At 37.7% G+C, this 19,937-nt stretch overlaps 2 protein-coding genes across 4 annotated transcripts in view; one reads left to right on the top strand and one right to left on the bottom strand.

Annotated features, from left to right (window-relative positions):
- Window positions 1-14,082, bottom strand: part of LOC110441639 (N-glycosylase/DNA lyase-like) — a 25,972-nt gene extending 11,890 nt beyond the window's left edge. Inside the window, exons 1-7 of one of the 2 annotated variants that reach the window (XM_021484838.1) lie at window positions 13,982-14,075; window positions 10,129-10,295; window positions 8,233-8,337; window positions 6,782-7,597; window positions 6,445-6,577; window positions 2,987-3,131; window positions 1,862-1,911 (exon numbers count right to left, since the gene is read on the bottom strand). In XM_021484838.1, coding sequence (XP_021340513.1) covers window positions 1,862-1,911; window positions 2,987-3,131; window positions 6,445-6,577; window positions 6,782-7,597; window positions 8,233-8,337; window positions 10,129-10,196 — 1,317 coding nt within the window. In that variant the 5' untranslated portion in view covers window positions 10,197-10,295; window positions 13,982-14,075. Of the gene's footprint in view, window positions 1-1,861; window positions 1,912-2,986; window positions 3,132-6,444; window positions 6,578-6,781; window positions 7,598-8,232; window positions 8,338-10,128; window positions 10,296-13,981 lie in introns of both variants that reach the window. The other variant, XM_021484848.1, reaches the window with a different exon arrangement.
- LOC110441626 overlaps window positions 8,373-19,937 on the top strand; it is a 24,896-nt gene continuing 13,331 nt past the window's right edge. The window contains exons 1-4 of one of the 2 annotated variants that reach the window (XM_021484821.1): window positions 8,373-8,595; window positions 14,324-14,763; window positions 17,715-18,038; window positions 18,485-18,612. In XM_021484821.1, coding sequence (XP_021340496.1) covers window positions 14,389-14,763; window positions 17,715-18,038; window positions 18,485-18,612 — 827 coding nt within the window. In that variant the 5' untranslated portion in view covers window positions 8,373-8,595; window positions 14,324-14,388. Of the gene's footprint in view, window positions 8,596-14,087; window positions 14,150-14,323; window positions 14,764-17,714; window positions 18,039-18,484; window positions 18,613-19,937 lie in introns of those variants that run through there. The other variant, XM_021484831.1, reaches the window with a different exon arrangement.

Below are 19,937 nucleotides of genomic sequence, written 5' to 3'. Positions count from 1 at the left end.
TTGTAATGTTGTTACTAATTACATCTATTGTAATGTTGTTACTAATTACATCTATTGTAAAGTTGTTACTAATTACATCTGTTGTAATGTTGTTACTAATTACATCTATTGTAATGTTGTTATTAATTACATCTGTAGTAATGTTGTTACTAATTACATCTATTGTAATGTTGTTACTAATTACATCTATTGTAAAGTTGTTACTAATCATATCTGTTGTAATGATGTTACTAATTACATCTGTAGTAATGTTGTTACTTATTACGTCTGTAGTAATGTTGTTACTAATAACATCTGTAGTAACACTGTTCCTAGTAAAGTCTGAGTTTGTTACTCCATCTCTAGTTCTGTTAGTTAGATCTGTAGTAATGATGTTAATAATTACATCTGTAGTAACACTGTTCCTAGTTAGGTCTGAGTTTGTTACTCCATCTCTAGTTCTGTTAGTTAGATCTGTAGTAATGTTGTTACTAATTATGTCTGTATTAATGTTGTTAATAATTACGTCTGTGGTAATGTTGTTACTAATTACATCTGTAGTAACACTGTTCCTAGTAAAGTCTGAGTTTGTTACTCCATCTCTAGTTCTGTTAGTTATATCTGTAATGTTGTAATGTTGTTACTAATTACGTCTGTAGTAATGATGTTAATAATTACGTCTGTAGTAATGTTGTTACTAATTACGTCTGTTGTAATGTTGTTACTAATTACATCTGTAGTAATGTTGTTACTTATTACATCTGTAGTAATGATGTTACTAATTACATCTATTATAATGTTGTGACTAATTACATCTGTAGTAATGTTGTTACCAATTACATCTATTGTAATGTTGTTACTAATTACATCTGTTGTAAAGTTGTTACTTATTACATCTGTAGTAACACTGTTCCTAGTAAAGTCTGAGTTTGTTACTCCATCTCTAGTTCTGTTAGTTAGATCTGTAATGTTGTAATGTTGTTACTAATTACGTCTGTTGTAATGTTGTTACCAATTACATCTATTGTAATGTTGTTACTAATTACATCTGTAGTAATGTTGTTACTAATTACGTCTGTTGTAAAGTTGTTACTTATTACGTCTGTAGTAATGTTGTTACTAATTACATCTGTAGTAACACTGTTCCTAGTAAAGTCTGAGTTTGTTACTCCATCTCTAGTTCTGTTAGTTAGATCTGTAATGTTGTAATGTTGTTACTAATTACGTCTGTTGTAATGTTGTTACCAATTACATCTATTGTAATGTTGTTACTAATTACATCTGTAGTAATGTTGTTACTAATTACGTCTGTTGTAACATGTGATTTTAAAAGTTAACTGCTATGTCGAATTCATGGAAATTTGTGTAAACAAACCTTGAGTATCCCTGACTTGGGATGTTCCTTTCTAAATGAGTTTCAAATCCATTCAGCTGAACTCTAGAGCAGTTTTTTTTAGAGACTTACTCTTTTCCCCTATTGAGTCCTTCTCGTCCATCTCCCAGGAGGCCACAATCTTTTCTTTAACAATATTGAGTTCCGCTGGATAGAGGACGCTCTATGCTCAATTAGGTTAAGAGCCCTTCACCAATACTTCAGTCTTATAGAGATTAGCCTGCATTTTCCCTTCAGTGCCCAATCAAAACTCAACCCCAAAGGGACAAACCTCACCCCAAGGAGCCAGAGCCTTCATTTATATGAACTTAAATACTCAAAAGCCGAGGAAAGCTCCAGACCTCATCAAGTTAAACCCTTCATCTGTTCTTATGGACCAGAACAGACTAGTCTTTAAAATTTAAACGCTATTTTCCCTTTTCCCCCCAATGATTTGTTCCTTGGGTTAGTAATCGTATCTACTGTGTGGTATACAGTAATAATACCTACCGTGTGTGCCCAGCCAGCTTTGTCTCCCCACAACTCACGGAAATGGTCACCTGGAAGGAAAAAAAGTATTCAATAACAACATGTTCACCTGGCGCATATCTAAACACACTGCACATATTTTGTTTTACCAGTAGTTAGAACTTAACACAATGAGAGTGAGAAAGGTAATGTTCTTAAAACGCAGTTACAACTGAAGATAGTAAATCGCTGAAAAAAAATAATGTTGTCATTTAAGCATAAGGTCAAAATGTTTTACAGGTATGTGAATCAAGATTAAAATCACTTTGCTGTTAAACACAAATTTCCAAGAAACAAAGACAATATATTTACATGAGTTACCTCTGATGTACCATGACATTCTTTTAGTACCGGTAATATTTTAATACATACATAAAGTATAAAAGGCATGAGATTTATTACAAAAGGGGAATACATTCACAGGTGTGACCAACAACAAACCTCAACAAGTGGTCAGCATTCGACTATAAATACTAAAACGTAGCTGGAAACGGGGAGAGGTTGTATATTTAACTAAATTTAAATTTGATTTTACCTAACAAACCTATGTAAAATCTAGTTTACTTTGGTCATATTTTAGATTTGGCTGCAGTTAGTGATTTTCGGGATGAAAATGCAAAAAGAACAAAAAACAATTTTAACTGAATGCGAATTTAAGATCCATGTTGGAAATAAAATTGTGGCTTTTGCATTAGGAGTTGGGTCATTATCTGACCTCATTTAAATAAGTCAAAAGCAAAAGGATAGGGAAAAACATAACTAACAGAGATAGTGTGACAGAGAGTGTCTGAGAGATGGTCGAAAACTGAAAAGATTCTCAAGTTCAAAAACACTTGAACAATCTTGTGTTTAACTTCTTAAGGATCTTCCCCCTCGGGCTGATACATCCTTTTCTCAGCCCAAGGGGTTAAATACTCACATCCCTTTCTCAGTCCAAGGGGTTAAAGACTCACATCCCTTTCTCAGCCCAAGGGGTTAAAGACTCACATCCCTTTCTCAGCCCAAGGGGTTAAAGACTCACATCCCTTTCTCACCCCAAGGGGTTAAAGACTCCCGTCCCTTTCTCACCCCAAGGGATTAAAGACTCTATTAGTATTTTTTCCTTACCTATCTCTCCATACAGTTTGTCTGTGAGAGACTTTGCCTGTTTCAGTTTGGGCATATAGTCTCTAGCAGCTATCTGCCACACGTGGGTATCCACTGGAACAGCCTCCAACTTGTCCATAGACATCAGACACACACAGTCTGCCACCTACAACAGTCGTGTCGTATTAACATTGTATAGTCCATAGACATCAGACACATACAGTCTGCCACCTTCAACAGTAGTGTCATATTAACATTGTATAGTCCTTAGTCATACCTACCAACCATACAGTCTGTCACCTTCAACAGTAGTGTCGTATTAACATTGTATAGTCCTTAGTCATACCTACCAACCAAACAGTCTGTCACCTTCAACAGTAGTGTCTTATTAACATTGTATAGTACTTAGTCATACCTACCTACCAAACAGTCTGTCACCTTCAACAGTAGTGTCTTATTAACTTTGTATAGTCCTTAGTCATACCTACCAACCATACAGTCTGTCACCTTCAACAGTCGTGTCGTATTGACATTGTATAGTCCTTAGTCATACCTACCATCCATACAGTCTGTCACCTTCAACAGTAGTATCGTATTAACATTGTATAGTCCTTAGTAAACAGTCTGTCACCTTCAACAGTAGTGACGTATTAACATTGTATAGTCCTTAGTCATACATACCAACCATACAGTCTGTCACCTTCAACAGTCGTGTCGTATTGACATTGTATAGTCCTTAGTCATACCTACCAACCATACAGTGTGTCACCTTCAACAGTAGTGTCGTATTAACATTGTATAGTCCTTAGTCATACCTACCAACCATACAGTGTGTCACCTTCAACAGTAGTGTCGTATTAACATTGTGTAGTCCTTAGTCATACCTACCAACCAAACAGTCTGTCATCTTCAACAGTCGTGTCGTATTAACATTGTATAGTCCTTAGTCATACCTACCACCCAAACAGTCTGTCACCTTCAATAGTAGTGTCGTATTAACATTGTACAGTCCTTAGTCATACCTACCAACCAAACAGTCTGCCACCTTCAACAGTAGTGTCGTATTAACATTGTACAGTCCTTAGTCATACCTACCAACCAAACAGTCTGCCACCTTCAACAGTAGTGTCCTATTAACATTGTATAGTCCTTAGTCATACCTACCTACCAAACAGTCTGTCACCTTCAATAGTAGTGTCGTATTAACATTGTATAGCCCTTAGCCATACCTACCAACCATACAGTCTGTCACCTTCAACAGTAGAGTCTTATTAACATTGTATAGTCCTTAGTCATACCTACCTACCAAACAGTCTGTCACCTTCAATAGTAGTGTCGTATTAACATTGTATAGCCCTTAGCCATACCTACCAACCATACAGTCTGTCACCTTCAATAGTAGTGTCGTATTAACATTGTACAGTCCTTAGTCATACCTACCAACCATACAGTCTGGCACCTTCAACAGTAGTGTCGTATTAACATTGTATAGTACTTAGTCATACCTACCAACCATACAGTCTGTCACCTTCAACAGTCGTGTCGTATTAACATTGTATAGTCCTTAGTCATACCTACCTACCAAACAGTCTGTCACCTTCAATAGTAGTGTCGTATTAACATTGTACAGTCCTTAGTCATACCTACCAACCATACAGTCTGCCACCTTCAACAGTAGTGTCGTATTAACATTGTATAGTCTTTAGTCATGCCTACAAACCAAACAGTCTGTCACCTTCAATAGTAGTGTCGTATTAACATTGTATAGTCCTTAGTCATACCTTCCAACCATACAGTCTGTCACCTTCAATAGTAGTGTCGTATTAACATTGTACAGTCCTTAGTCATACCTACCAACCAAACAGTCTGTCATCTTCAACAGTCGTGTCGTATTAACATTGTATAGTCCTTAGTCATACCTACCTACCAAACAGTCTGTCACCTTCAATAGTAGTGTCGTATTAACATTGTACAGTCCTTAGTCATACCTACCAACCAAACAGTCTGTCATCTTCAACAGTCGTGTCGTATTAACATTGTATAGTCCTTAGTCATCCCTACCAACCATACAGTCTGTCACCTTCAACAGTCGTGTCGTATTAACATTGTATAGTCCTTAGTCATACCTACCAACCATACAGTCTGTCACCTTCAACAGTAGTGTCGTATTAACATTGTACAGTACTTAGTCATACCTACCAACCAAACATTTTGATGTATAGCAAAAACAGCAAGAACGATTACACAAGTTTACCAATCACAAACTGTTTCTGTCTTTTCACCATACTGTTATCTGTGACCAATCATGGCATGACATTAAATTGTGACTTTGTTGTCTAATTTCTTTGCATTTAAAACACATCATGTTTATTATGCATCATAGATACCATTCTGAGTCAATGAAAATCCTGTCTCTCAGTCTGCTGAGCCATCCCTCGCTGTATACATCAGACTGAGCCCTCCCTCGCTGTGTACATACCTTCGCTCTCACACTAATCTTACAGTCTGCTGAGCCATCCCTCGCTGTATACATACCTTCGCTCTCACACTAAACTCTCAGTCTGCTGAGCCCTCCCTCGCTGTATACATACCTTAGCTCTCACACATAACTCTCATTCTGCTGAGCCTCCCTCGCTGTATACATACCTTCGCTCTCACACTAAACTCTCAGTCTGCTGAGCCATCCCTCGCTGTATACATACCTTCGCTCTCACACTAAACTCTGTCTGCTGAGCTATCCCTCGCTGTATACATACCTTAGCTCTCACACATAACTCTCAGTCTACTGAGCCATCCCTCGCTGTATACATACCTTAGCTCTCACACTAAAAAGCTTCTCCTATTCAGACTTGGTCTGTATATATCAGTATGGTCTGTTCCTCCACTGAGCCATCCCTCGCTGTATACATACCTTCGCTCTCACACTAAAAAGCTTCTCCTATTCAGACTTGGTCTGTGTATATCAGTATGGTCTGTTCCTCATTCCACTGAGCCATCCCTCGCTGTATACATACCTTCGCTCTCACACTAAAAAGCTTCTCCAATTCAGACTTGGTCTGTGTTTATCAGTATGGTCTGTTCCTCCACATACCTTGGTCCCCACACCACACAGCTTCACTAACTCAGACTTGGTTTGTGTGTATGGTTTATTCCTCAGTCCCCTTAGCCATCCCTTGCTGTATACATACCTTGGCCCCCACACCACACAGCTTCACTAACTCAGACTTCGTTTGTGTGTATGTTTTATTCCTCAGTCCCCTTAGCCATTCCTCGCTGTATACATACCTTGGCCCCCACACCACACAGCTTCACTAACTCAGACTTCGTTTGTGTGTATGGTTTATTCCTCAGTCCCCTTAGCCATCCCTTGCTGTATACATACCTTGGCCCCCACACCACACAGCTTCACTGACTCAGACTTGGTTTGTGTGTATGGTTTATTCCTCAGGCCCCTTAGCTATTCCTAGCTGCATACATACCTTGGCCCCCACACCACACAGCTTCACTAACTCAGACTTGGTTTGTGTGTATGGTTTATTCCTCAGTCCCCTTAGCCATTCCTCGCTGTGGTTCGCCTGTATATACTTGGCAGTCACACTGATGTACTTAGCCCTGCATATAACAATGATCAGTCATGAGGTTGAACTGACAAGAATCAATACCAAGATATCAACATAACCTTAAATTAAGATGTAAATATTGTAAAAAAGTTAATATTTTCAGAAACAAAAACATACACAAAATTATACTGTATTTACTAAATGTAAAATTATACATAACAGTTTATGACCTCTGTAAGCACTACAAGGACCTTACCTGTAGCCAAATCCCAGACTACGGAGCCTGTCCTCCACACCTGGCCCTGACAGACTTTCCACTGATGGGAAATTGAAGTAAGACTCTCCCTTATACTCAGTGACCTTTGTACCGTAGGTCTGACAAAGCCGCTCCACCATTCCACTGATCCTGGAGATATGGTTGTTTGATGAACAGATGAAAGAGAAGAGATTTTCTACTGGATCCTGTCGGAGGATCCTAATTCCCGTAAAATCTATGGCTGTCCGTTTAAACACTGGGTCAGACAGTGACCAAGCAGTGTACAGGTCCGTAAGATTCACATCCAGTCTGAAATAGTCCCGTAATATTTCCTCATGTTTAGCTGATGTTTCACTGGTTTCCATTTGATCCAGTTCAAGCTTTAAACATTCATGTTTACAGTCTAATGTTGGTGAATGGACCTTCATGTCTTCATATTTATGTTCTATTTTTGGCTTGGAGACCTTTACATCTACATGTTGACAATCTAACGTTGGTGTAGAGACCTGCTCTGACTGCTTGTCAATCACCTTCACCCCTTTCCTTCCCTTTTTGGTTGAAAAGGTTCTCATTTTAGATCCTTTACTTGTGTGTTGTTTGACAAATTCCTCTTGTCTAACAGTCTCTGTGTTCTCACAGATCTGTACCGGTTCTGTCTTGATAGCTATGTTGATATGGTTGTCAGCTGTGATGGTGCCGTGTGGATGTTCTGGGGAGGGTAGCACCTGATAGAACAGCTCTGTGTCTGACTGCCACAAATTCCACATATACCCTGCCAGAACACCTGTCCAGACTCCAGGTGTCCTCTCCTTCCATCTAGACAAAGAAAAAGTTTTCTTTAGAACCGAAGTGTTAACATAACCAGTCCAGGTCTGTAGCGTTTACTAGTCAGCTGGCTGTGAGATTTGAAGCATTTACCAGTGTAAAATGGATATGAGATCTAGAGAGTTTACCAATGTCAGCTGGCTATGAATTTCAAAGTTTACAGCTGGTAGTTTGTATCGATGTCAGCTGGATGTAAGATCTCAATTGAAGTGTTTATCAGTGCAAGCTTGCTGGGAGATCTACATGCAGTGTTTACCAGCCTTTAATTTATCAAAAACGCCAAAAAAGAAGGTTTGGTTTACATTTATCTGCTAACATCCCACATGATTGCTTACAGGTTGAAGGCTAACAAAAAGATGTAGGTGTGTAACAGAACAGAGCTGAGTGACTGACTACAGATATCTTGACCCGATAGCTTAACTTAAGGTCATGTCATTTCATAGCATTAGTTAGGAAGCAAAAGAGATTGCCATTTTTATAATAAAGACATCCTTGTATGTTAATGTTATTTTAGTACAATTATGTCTAATTTTGTTTGTAAATCTTCAACAGAGCAATGTCAAGTGATACTAGCCAGAAATTTCAGCAATCACATCATGATGAAAATAAATAAACCTAAATATCACCTGAAAGATTGTCCACAAACTAGTGCTTTATCTAGTCGTAGTTCTGTTATTTTACATGGAATCCGTCTGCACGTGGACGCTGCCATTTCCGAGTTTAACAACAATCTGTAAAGCGTTAAGTTAAAGATAAATCTAAAGGAATTCCGAACAGGAAGCCAAAATCAAAGTCTCGTCTATAACGAGAAAATCACTGTTGTTCTGGGCAACATTTACAAATGGCCGCCCATAGGGGCAATCCAACTATAGTTTATGCTGGATAATCTGTTTGTGCCATTTTATCGGTGTATGCTGGCACTCAAACCATGTGAGTGTGAATCTGAAACAAGAAAAAACAAATATGGATTGTGGAGTGATCCGTTAACGGTAAATATTGTTAAACATTTAGAAAAAGACGTTTGTAGGCCAAATCAAATCAAATGTAACTAAGAACTACCGGTCCGATTCTGACAATTTTCCATTGGTTTCAGACATAAAAAATCGTTCACTGTCGGTGATAATTAGGCCGTATACACAGTTAAACAGCCCTCGAATCACGCGACTAAGAACTATTAGCGCTCTCTCTCTCACCCGCTGTAACACACCTGTTTTGGTTACTTCAGCGTATTCATACAGATACACCATGGGTGTTTGACACTCTGACTGTAAGTGCCACTGTACACACAGGTGGAATTTGCGGAATAAGTGAAGGAGAGCAAAAATATGAGTAAAGTTAAGCCTTTAATTTTAAACAGAAAACAAAAAGATTTACAATCACTTCCTTCACTCTACAATGACAACTTATTAAATCCTGTCATCGTCACTAAACCACACCATTATGTTACCTGTTTCTGTGCTCATCTTTTCATAGTACACATTATAAATATATGGTGCTAAAAGACCAATCTGATTAAGACAGATCTTTAATTCAAAGACTGGATTGTAGAGTATCGGAGTTGAATTAAAGATCTGGTGTTAATCAGATTTTTGAAAGATGGAAGTATATCTGAAGAAAATGTTATTGTTAATAGAATATTGATGTTATGTCAAGATTTTTCTGTTAACAATAAAATACATGTAGGTATACTAAATTGCAACAAAAGATTTTGTACAGTTATACTTACAATTACTAAGAAGAAGGAAGGAAATTTACCTGTAAGGACACCACACTATTTGGTGGAACAGCCAGATAAACCAAACCAAATGACAGTCACACAATTTTCAATATCATAATAAATGTTGCATATGAATAATATAAAAAAAAACCCAACATTTCCCATGTGTGTTTCTATTGTTTTCTAATCCAATAAAAAAAGTAGGAAAGCTAACTACCTTTCTTGAGATGATGATACATGAGCTACTGGTTGGCAACCAATTCTTACCCATTACCAACTATTGCCACCTCATGAGTATCAATAATTGTAAGCAAACAAAAAAGTGTACTTCTACCAAGTCAAACATGGGAAGCTGTTTGTCTCTGTAACCACATTTTTTAATATGAAAAGTCCCACAAAAAAACATAAGCTCTCTTTATTTTAGTTTTACATCCTTGAAATCCAAGGGGTTTACTGTTGATACATCTTTTCTGCAGCCCTGTGATATGTCATGGCAAAAATCAAACATCTTTATGTGACCCTCCCAGATAATACAAGTAGACTAGTCTGATGTCTTGAATGAAGATCAAAGGAATCATGCAGCAGCATAATGGTAAAATCAACATTTAAAAAAAAAAATGGTTGTAGTGTAACAAACAAGAAATAAGGGGGGAGGGGGGGTGGGGTGTACTACCTTACTGGCATGCTGGTGATGTGGTGATACTACCTTACTGGCATGCTGTCGATGTGGTGATACTACCTTACTGGCATGCTGGTGATGTGGTGATACTACCTTACTGGCATGCCGGTGATGTGGTGATACTACCTTACTGGCATGCTAGCTTTCCAGTGATGTGGTGTAACCCTAGGACATGCGCACTGGTTCAGTAACATTGAGTGTAGTCGGTGGCTGGATAGACATACTGCACGTTAGAGTAGCTGCTCAATCTGTAAGGACAGGTATCAGCCTGGTGATTGGTCAGTACCTGAAACCTGTCAATTAGCACACTGAGAGCCATGGATTTTGTCATGACATATTTTGAGTTGCAGAGAAGGCATGTTTATTGAGAGCAAATCTCTTGGATTTAAGGATGGTTTAGAAAACATCTTTCAAAAATAATTTCAGTTTTTATTTTTCTGTGACCTTTTTGTTATTTTATCTTGTAAAAACAATTACGTTTGAATGAGTAAGAAAATGTTCTTATGCTATATGATCAAAGTAAAGGAGATACTACGCTGGACAAGACTGAGACTTTGGATACATTATTGGTACAATGTGTATTTAATCTCCCTAAAACTGCTAAGTCTTAAAAACTGAACATTTACAATAAAAATATTGATGTTTATTGCCAGAAAAATAAATAAAACAAAACTCTGTAATCTTATAATATGATGTATTTGAACTGGATATCATCTCAGGTTGAGAAACATGCTCACAGCTGTTCACCACATAGTTTTTTGTTTTTTGATAGAGGTTAAAATATCAATGAAAAATACAAAACAACACCCTGGAATATGTGTTTACAATAGAATATATATAATAGTTACTAATGGAGTGTGTGTGTGTATAATGTATATAAATATAACAAAAAATGTAACTTCTGAAAAGTATGTGTATATAGTGTATGATTGACCTACTTTGAGGTTAATAAAATGATTGATCAAACTGATTAAGATTATATTTCCTGTCCTTGGCAATTGGTTTTGTCTGTCATTGTTGTTCAGTTCAAGTTTAATGTTAGAAATCTTAAAGTAAATTTCTTAAAATATACCCTATGTGCAATACACTTGTGCAATATCTCAGATGAACACACATGTATCAGTCTTAACAGAGGTTAGTAATTGTTTTATTATGTAATGTTTATACATGTACTTTCTGAGCCCAAAGGACCCTTATATAGACTTTTCTGCTCATTGATAAATTAATCTTGTGACTTTAAAGTGAAACAACCAACATTATAATTATGTTTCCCATCCTTACTTGAGTTTCCTCATGTGCAGCCCTATTTGCCACAGAAGTCGGTAAGGGTTATCACTGCTGTGTTCTGAATTACTGAAGCAGAAAGCAAGCCGCAACAATCGCTAATAAGGCAGATAATCTTTACTGTTGTACTATTGTTCTACTGTATGCCCTTGTAGTTTGGAAATAGGATTGCTTTTTTGGCCATCATCAATGATGTTTCTTTACTACAAGGACATTAAATGTATATTACATTTCCTTTGTGTGCAGGGGCAGTATAAAATCAACTGGATATTTTCAGTCTAGAGTATGAAATGTTCTCCCTAACATTGTTTTACATATCATGATATCTCTCTCTCAAAAGTGCACCCTATTACGTAACATAAAATTAGAATTCTCACCCTGTAGTCACGTTCCTTTATTGATTTTATACCTACATAAGTATTTCTGATGCTTCAAAAGTTTAAGAATGGCTTTCAAGTTGTATTAAAGAGGAAAAAAATGTTCAACTCAAGTATTTGGACAAAACAAAGGTGCTACCGGTACTTTAAATTGGTTGGAACATGTTAATAAGTTTTCTGTAAATACAAGACCAATTAGGGATAGATATGTATATAATTGTACAGAGTATTATAAATGTACTGTAATGGGCTACAATTATATGTTACTCACTATTACATAATGTATGACTTGTTAAAACAGCATGTTATAGGTACTGGACTTTGGATTATTATGGTATGATGATGTTTTTCCTCTTTTTCTACTTGTTACCTACTGTGTACTATGTCATTGTCAATATTACTACATTTATAATGAATAACTAAATACTTACTTGTCATTTTCTACAGAAGAATTCTATGTAAATCACCTCTTGCAATGCATTTTATAGATCTGTAATAGGTAGTTGTTTGAAATTTTATTTTTTTAAGAAAAAACTATTCAAAAACTTAATTTGCAGGAGTAGACTATCCACTGCTAATCCTACACTTTACCCGTTTTGATATCCAAGAATTATTTATGCACAACATTAAATTAAGAGATGGATACCTTGACAAGGTTGTTCTGACCTTGAAAAAAAATCTTTTTGTTGCTTAATCTTCTTTATAGAAAGGAGAATACTTAAAGCTCTCCTCTACAGTTATAACTGGTGTAGTTGTACCCTCTACAGTTATAACTGGTGTAGGTGTAGCCTCTACAGTTATAACTGGTGTAGTTGTACCCTCTACAGTTATAACTGGTGTAGTTGTACCCTCTACAGTTATAACTGGTGCAGGTGTACCCTCTACAGTTATAACTGGTGTAGTTATACCCTCTACAGTTATAACTGGTGTAGTTGTACCCTCTACAGTTATAACTGGTGTAGTTGTATCCTCTACAGTTATAACTGGTGTAGTTGTATCCTCTACAGTTATAACTGGCATAGTTGTACCCGCTACAGTTATAACTGGTGTAGTTGTACCCTCTACAGTTATAACTGGTGTAGGTGTACCCTCTACAGTTATAACTGGTGTAGTTGTACCCTCTACAGTTTTAACTGGTGTAGTTATATCCTCTACAGTTATAACTGGTGTAGTTGTACCCTCTACAGTTATAACTGGTGTAGGTGTACCCTCTACATTTATAACTGGTGTAGTAGGTGTACCCTCTACAGTTATAACTGGTGTAGGTGTACCCTCTACAGTTATAACTGGTGTAGTTGTACCCTCTACAGTTATAACTGGTGTGGGTGTATACTCTACAGTTATAACTGGTGTAGTTGTATCCTCTACAGTTATAACTGGTGTAGTTGTACCGTCTACAGTTATAACTGGTGTAGTTGTACCCTCTACAGTTATAACTGTTGTAGTTGTACCCTCTATAGTTATAACTGGTGTAGTTGGTGTACCCTCTACAGTTATAACAGGTGTAGGTGTACCCTCTACAGTTATTTTAACTGGTGTAGTTGTATCCTCTACAGTTATAACTGGTCTAGTTGTACCCTCTACAGTTATTTTAACTGGTGTAGTTGTAACCTCTACAGTTATAACTGTTGTAGTTGTACCCTCTACAGTTATTTTAACTGGTGTAGTTGTACTCTCTACAGTTATAACTGGCATAGTTGTACCCGCTACAGTTATAACTGGTGTGGTTGTATCCTCTACAGTTATAACTGGGGTAGTTGTACCCTCTACAGTTATTTTAACTGGTGTAGTTGTACTCTCTACAGTTATAACTGTTGTAGTTGTACCCTCTACTGTTATAACTGGTGTAGGTGTACCCTATACAGTTATAACTGGTGCAGGTGTACCCTCTACAGTTATAACTGGTCTAGTTGTACCCTCTACAGTTTTAACTGGTGTAGTTGTATCCTATACAGTTATAACTGGTGTGGGTGTATCCTCTACAGTTATAACTGGCATAGTTGTACCCGCTACAGTTATAACTGGTGGAGTTGTATCCTCTACAGTTATAACTGGTCTAGTTGTACCCTCTACAGTTTTAACTGGTGTAGTTGTACCCTCTACAGTTATAACTGGTGTAGTTGTACCCTTTACATTAAAAACAGTATGTACAAATATCCTACATTCTTACATAAGTTACAGAGTTGGAGTGATCACTAACGTATATTGCTGTAAAACATGGTTGATGAAATTTCTCTCCTAAATCAATAGGTGATCTTTTTCAATAGGGTTAGTTCCATAAAAGCAAAAATATGTATTTGAAGAATCTGCTTAAGTACCTGTGTATATTGTAGTTGTGTCTGGGAGCCATTGATTTGTATTAGTATCTCCCTTAGATCGACCAGGTCTCCAGTGTACAGCACCGGGCGGCTTTAAACCGCTCTACCTTGACACGTCAATACACTTGGTTTGCATTATTCATATCTTTGCAATTTGTTGAAATACAGGTAAGATGTATATATTAATATTAGGAGTGTTTGACTTTCATACAGGTATTAGGTGTATGTAGTGACATGTATAATTGTGTTATTACTGTATGTGTTGGAGATCACAAATGGCCAGAAGGAAAAGTTAAAGGCTTGTAGATATTCTAATATCAATTATTTTATTTTTCCTTACAGGAATTGAAGAAAGTCTTCACCATCAGTGCTTCACCTCTATTTGACCTTAACGAACAGTTTTGGCCATGGTGAGCATTCCTGATTGGTCAAAGTTTGCACGGGTGCAGGAGGGCCTGAAGGACTCGCGCAATGTGCACCTCAACAAATACTACAAACAGCGCGAGGAGGAAGCTATTCGCCAAGCTGAGGAGCGTGGCTACTTCAGAGTGCCCACACAAACCTACCTCCTAGAGGAAAATGACTTTCGTAATGGCAGGAAAGTGCGTGACCTCAGCCAGCTACAGCTGGTGAAGCTTGTGGGTGTTCACCTACGGAAGATTGGTGACATCGCCTACTGTGTGAACCTCCGCATCTGTGTCCTTAGCAACAACTTCCTCACAAAAATAGACGACCTTACATCATGTCGCCAGCTAGTCAAATTGGATCTCCATAGTAACCAGGTGGGTACATGACCGACACTCCTCTGTTATCATACCCTCCTCATTGTAGTTTGACATTTGATATTTGTTTGTAGTACGTAAGTAAATATTGTGTGTAGGGTGCACGTGGTACTAAAGCTGGACTGAGCTGCTCTGGCTGTAAATGGACACATTTATCCCTTAAAACTTTCAATAATTTAAAACATTATCAAAATGAATTAACTAATAAGCAGATCTTGATTCATATAGATGACACTTATAAGTAGTGAATTGATGGAAGAAATACACGGCTTAGTATAGCTATTATTGCTGACTTACAGAGCATATTTTATATATTCTATTGTTCCAAAGATAAACCATGTAATGGTCAGTGTTTGATAATACAGGATATGTTTGACATGATTTTGTCTAATTATTATGACATATTGAAGATAGCACATCAAACATGGGACTATGGTACCTTTAGTAAAACCATGCCGAGGGCTAATGTCTTGCATACTGAGGTGTAATTAATCCCCAGTCAGTAGTGGTGGTATTGTGGGAGATTTCACACATGATCGGTTCTCTTAGCCAGACTATTGGTCCTCTCAGACAACATGTTAACACTGGGTGATCAGCTCTAGATATCATCACATAGCCTGCTTATTAACGACGTCCGACACTATACTGTAGGTCTGTCCGTATCAAAGCTCACTTCCTTATCTATTTAATTCATCAAAGTTGAAAAATTCTGTCAAGTTTGCCGACGTTCTTAAAGTCAAAATTCCCACAGGGGGCAAAATCTATTGCCTGTTTTCCTGATGGCCTGTTGTTTAATCAATATTACTGATATAAGTCAAATGTGTACTAAACTGTAACATTAATTGGTGGGTAATAACCATGAACAGATTTGTTGGTATATACGCTGTTTCACGTTCTAATTTATCACTCAGAGCTAGGATTCCTAATGATAGTATGGTTTTTGAGTATTAGAGTTTGTTCAAATTAGGACCCTGGTGTAATAAAATAGGTCATGGTATCATATTCCCAAAAATATGAATTTCTGAATGTTATTTTCAGAATCATATAACATATTTTTTCATAATTTGTTACGTTTCTGTGCTGTGGTAATGCTATGTCTCAATACACAACATGTACATTTATACTTATCATACACTGTGTTGGTATAGTAGATATTTACTTTAACTATTGACTTTTCATATAACCGAGTCACACTAGTATATATATAGTGGTATTAGCTATAGTGTTTGTAGTAATGATTAAGTAAATTCCATGTAAGCATTATAAAACCAACATCTCACACAATTACTGTAGGACCTGCCTTTACTCTGTGGTTATAGTGTGGAACACATCCACATTCATCATGGTTCTAATGAAAATAAACATGTGTTTGTGTTGAAGACTAATACCTTGATGTAGGAGATTGTTGATGGACCTTGGTTTGTGGTGTACCCGGTGTATACACACTTATTGATTTAATACCTATACACTGGCACCCCTTTATCAATCACTATATATATGAGAAACTACCATTAAATTAAAAGTGTGTCATTTTAGAATTGAAAATACTTGAAAATAGATTAGTTTCCTTGCTATGTATAAAGAGCTGGAAATTTAATCAGTTAGGAGCTTTTTAACACCGGTCTGTATACATACTAGTGTTTACCTTTAAATATTGACCTTTATAAACGTTTCAGACAGAAACATTAACAGTTTAAGTGTGCAGGAATCCTGTTTCCCCTGGTACCACAGATCACAGATCACAGATCACAGACCTTCTGTCACTGAGCCAGTCAAGTCTACTTAAGGTGTCTGAGGGGTACCACTGGTTAATATAGAGCCCCTGGGACCACAGATCACAGGCATTTGCTCGCTGAGCCAGTCAAGTCTACTTAAGGTGTTTGAGGGGTACCACAGGTTAATATAGAGCCCCTGGTAGCACAGATCACAGACCTTCGGTCGCTGAGCCAGTCAATTCTACTTAAGGTGTCTGAGGGGTACCACAGGTTAATATAGAGCCCCTGGTGCCACAGATCGCAGACTTTCTGTTACTGAGCCAGTCAAGTCTACTTAAGGTGTCTGAGGGGTACCACAGGTTAAGATAGAGCCCCTGGTACCACAGATCACAGGCCTTTGCTCGCTGAGCCAGTCAAGTCTACTTAAGGTGTTTGAGGGGTACCACAGGTTAATATAGAGCCCCTGGTGCCACAGATCGCAGACTTTCTGTTACTGAGCCAGTCAAGTCTACTTAAGGTGTCTGAGGGGTACCACAGGTTAATATAGAGCCCCTGGTACCACAGATCACAGACCTTCGGTCACTGAGTCAGTCAAGTCTACTTAAGGTGTCTGAGGGGTACCACTGGTTAATATAGAGCCCCTGGTACCACAGATCACAGGCATTTGCTCGCTGAGCCAGTCAAGTCTACTTAAGGTGTTTGAGGGGTACCACAGGTTAATATAGAGCCCCTGGTACCACAGATCACAGTCCTTCGGTCGCTGAGCCAGTCAAGTCTACTTAAGGTGTCTGAGGGGTACCACAGGTTAATATAGAGCCCCTGGTACCATGGGGAAATAGTTAGTGAATGTACCAGGAAATAGTCAGTGAATGTACCAGGAAATAGCCATTGAATGTACCAGGAAATAGTCAGTGAATGTTCCAGGAAATAGTCAGTGAATGTACCAGGAAATAGCCAGTGAATATACCAGGAAAAAGTCAGTGAATGTACCAGAAAATAGCCATTGAATGTACCAGGAAATAGCCATTGAATGTACCAGGAAATAGCCATTGAATGTACCTGACATTATGCAACACAAGGTTGCATTACAAATGAGGAAAGCAGAGTGAATATTCTGGACAAAGCCTCAGAGATTAGGAATAATTGTATTTATGTTTAGATGTTAATAATCATGTTTATGACCATTCTTCTGTTAAAACAATAATAATATACAACAATTGTATTTCTGTTACACAGATAAGCAGTATTCCTGGAGTGGCTTTCTGGTCTGGAATGAGGAAACTTAGGATATTACATCTCCACGACAACCCTCTTGGAAAATATGAGACATTACAAAATCTGGCGACTTGTCCGTCACTGATTGTTCTAACCCTGTACGACACGCCCCTTAGCCTGAAGCGTAACTATCGGCACCATGTTGTCAACAGTGTTTGGTCACTCAAGGCGCTCGACCATCATGTCATATCTGATGAAGAAATCATTGAGGATGCCATCTTCGGTGGGAAGTTTGGAACACTTCATCCTGCCTTTAGGATTGATCTGTGCCCCCCTACATTAGAGGTAAGTATACTTTTCCTTCAGGACTGATCTATGCCCCCCCTTCATTAGAGGTAAGTATACTTTTCCTTCAGGACTGATCTGTGCCCCCCCCTACATTATAGGTAAGTATACTTTTCCTTCAGGACTGATCTGTGCCCCCCTACATTAGAGGTAAGTATACTTTTCCTTCAGGACTGATCTGTGCCCCCCCTACATTAGAGGTAGGCATACTTATACTTTTCCTTCAGGACTGATCTGTGCCCCCCTACACTTAAGGTATATATAAATTATAATATGTGATACCTTGTACTTTCCTTTAAGACTGATCTTCTATATCCCCCATATTAGAGGTAGATATATTACATTTTGTTATAAAATATCAAGTGAAACTAGTAGATTTTACCCAATGCCATTTAAACATGGTTAGTATGTAGAAGACTGATGTAAGAATGTTTTGTGTGTTGTAGGACTCTGACTATCAGGAGGAGCTGTACACAATCTACCTGGTGGAGGCCTACATCAACCACATCATGGCCCACCACTCTCCTGTCCTCATCATACAGCGCTTCATGAGGGGTCACCTGGCCAGGAAAAGGTAAAGTTATTTCAGTGATTCTCACAAGGTAAAGATACGTTCATGTCACAATGTAAAGGAAAAACCTCTCATAATGTAAAGTAAGGATCATCTCACAAGTAAAAGAAGGACCACTTCATAATGTTGTAAATATAATAGGTGTGTACAAATTCAGTGTTACATCCTAATAGGAAATAAACAATGTTTTTATGATAGCTGGGTAAGACTTAGTGAGCTCTACCTAACAGAAATTATTCGTAAGGTCCGACCCACTGTACCAAGGTTTTTTTTTGTATTGTTTTATGGCCAATCAAAAATTTTAGTCATTTCCTGTATAAATACCTGTCTATGTAGGTTATTCCTGGATAGCAAACATCTGTTTGTGAAGTCCACATCTGTACTCCCATAACTGACCTAAACACAAAAACTAAACCAAGGTCACAGAGGTAAAGGTCACAAAAAAAGATGTGCAATATGTTTAAAGGGACATCACGTGAAAAGGCGTTTTTTTGTTAATGAATGTATGTATTGTATGCACTTCCGCTTATGTTACCTCGCTATCCCCATATTCATAGTCCGTTCCAAATGTCCAGTTTGACCACTTGAATTGTTCGGGAAAGCCCTGCTAAAAATAGCGCCGGTAACACAAGTGGTGCGAGCGAGATGAAACGGTTTACAAAGGGGCCCTCAGAGAGGGGCCGTCAGGCAACTGCAACTTCTTACCGCACTATGAAACCAAGTTATATGATTTCTAATTCCGTATTCAAACTTATTGAACAGTAATTATTCATCATCAGAAGTTAATTGCACACTTGCCAATATTAAGAATTTAAATTTATTTAGCTTTTAACATAAATTTGTTGCCAATAAAATTAAACAAAGGATGGGGCACAAGTTTTTACAATTTATCACAGCCTTCTCCCGTGACCGGTACAGGTGGTACGGGGCTAAACACTCCCTCAACAATGGGACAAACCTTTCTGTAAAAAGGAATATTCACGAGACGAATATCCCTTTTCAAATGTTTACATAAAGTGCATATATGCAATGACAAACTACACGCGAATATAAAAAGGAAACGTTTGTGAATTTATTTATTACATTAAACAACTCAATGTCTTTGGCCATTTTTTTTCTAGACCATGAATATAAATCTATGTATACTCTCTTTCCCACTTTCACTGTCTCCAAACGCTAACATTTAGGAAGTCATATTAACCATCACACACAATAAACTGTATGGCAAAACCACTACGTGTACATGTAGAATATGTGTCAATAAGGAACGTGTTGAGATACTTGATAATTATATTTTTTCAATACTTTACAGAGATTAAAGCATACTT

This window comes from Mizuhopecten yessoensis, unplaced genomic scaffold (genome assembly GCF_002113885.1).
Source record: "Mizuhopecten yessoensis strain PY_sf001 unplaced genomic scaffold, ASM211388v2 scaffold1875, whole genome shotgun sequence".
In the NCBI taxonomy this organism is placed as follows: Eukaryota; Metazoa; Mollusca; class Bivalvia; order Pectinida; family Pectinidae; genus Mizuhopecten; species Mizuhopecten yessoensis.
This window is presented reverse-complemented; position numbering and strand designations above follow the sequence as displayed.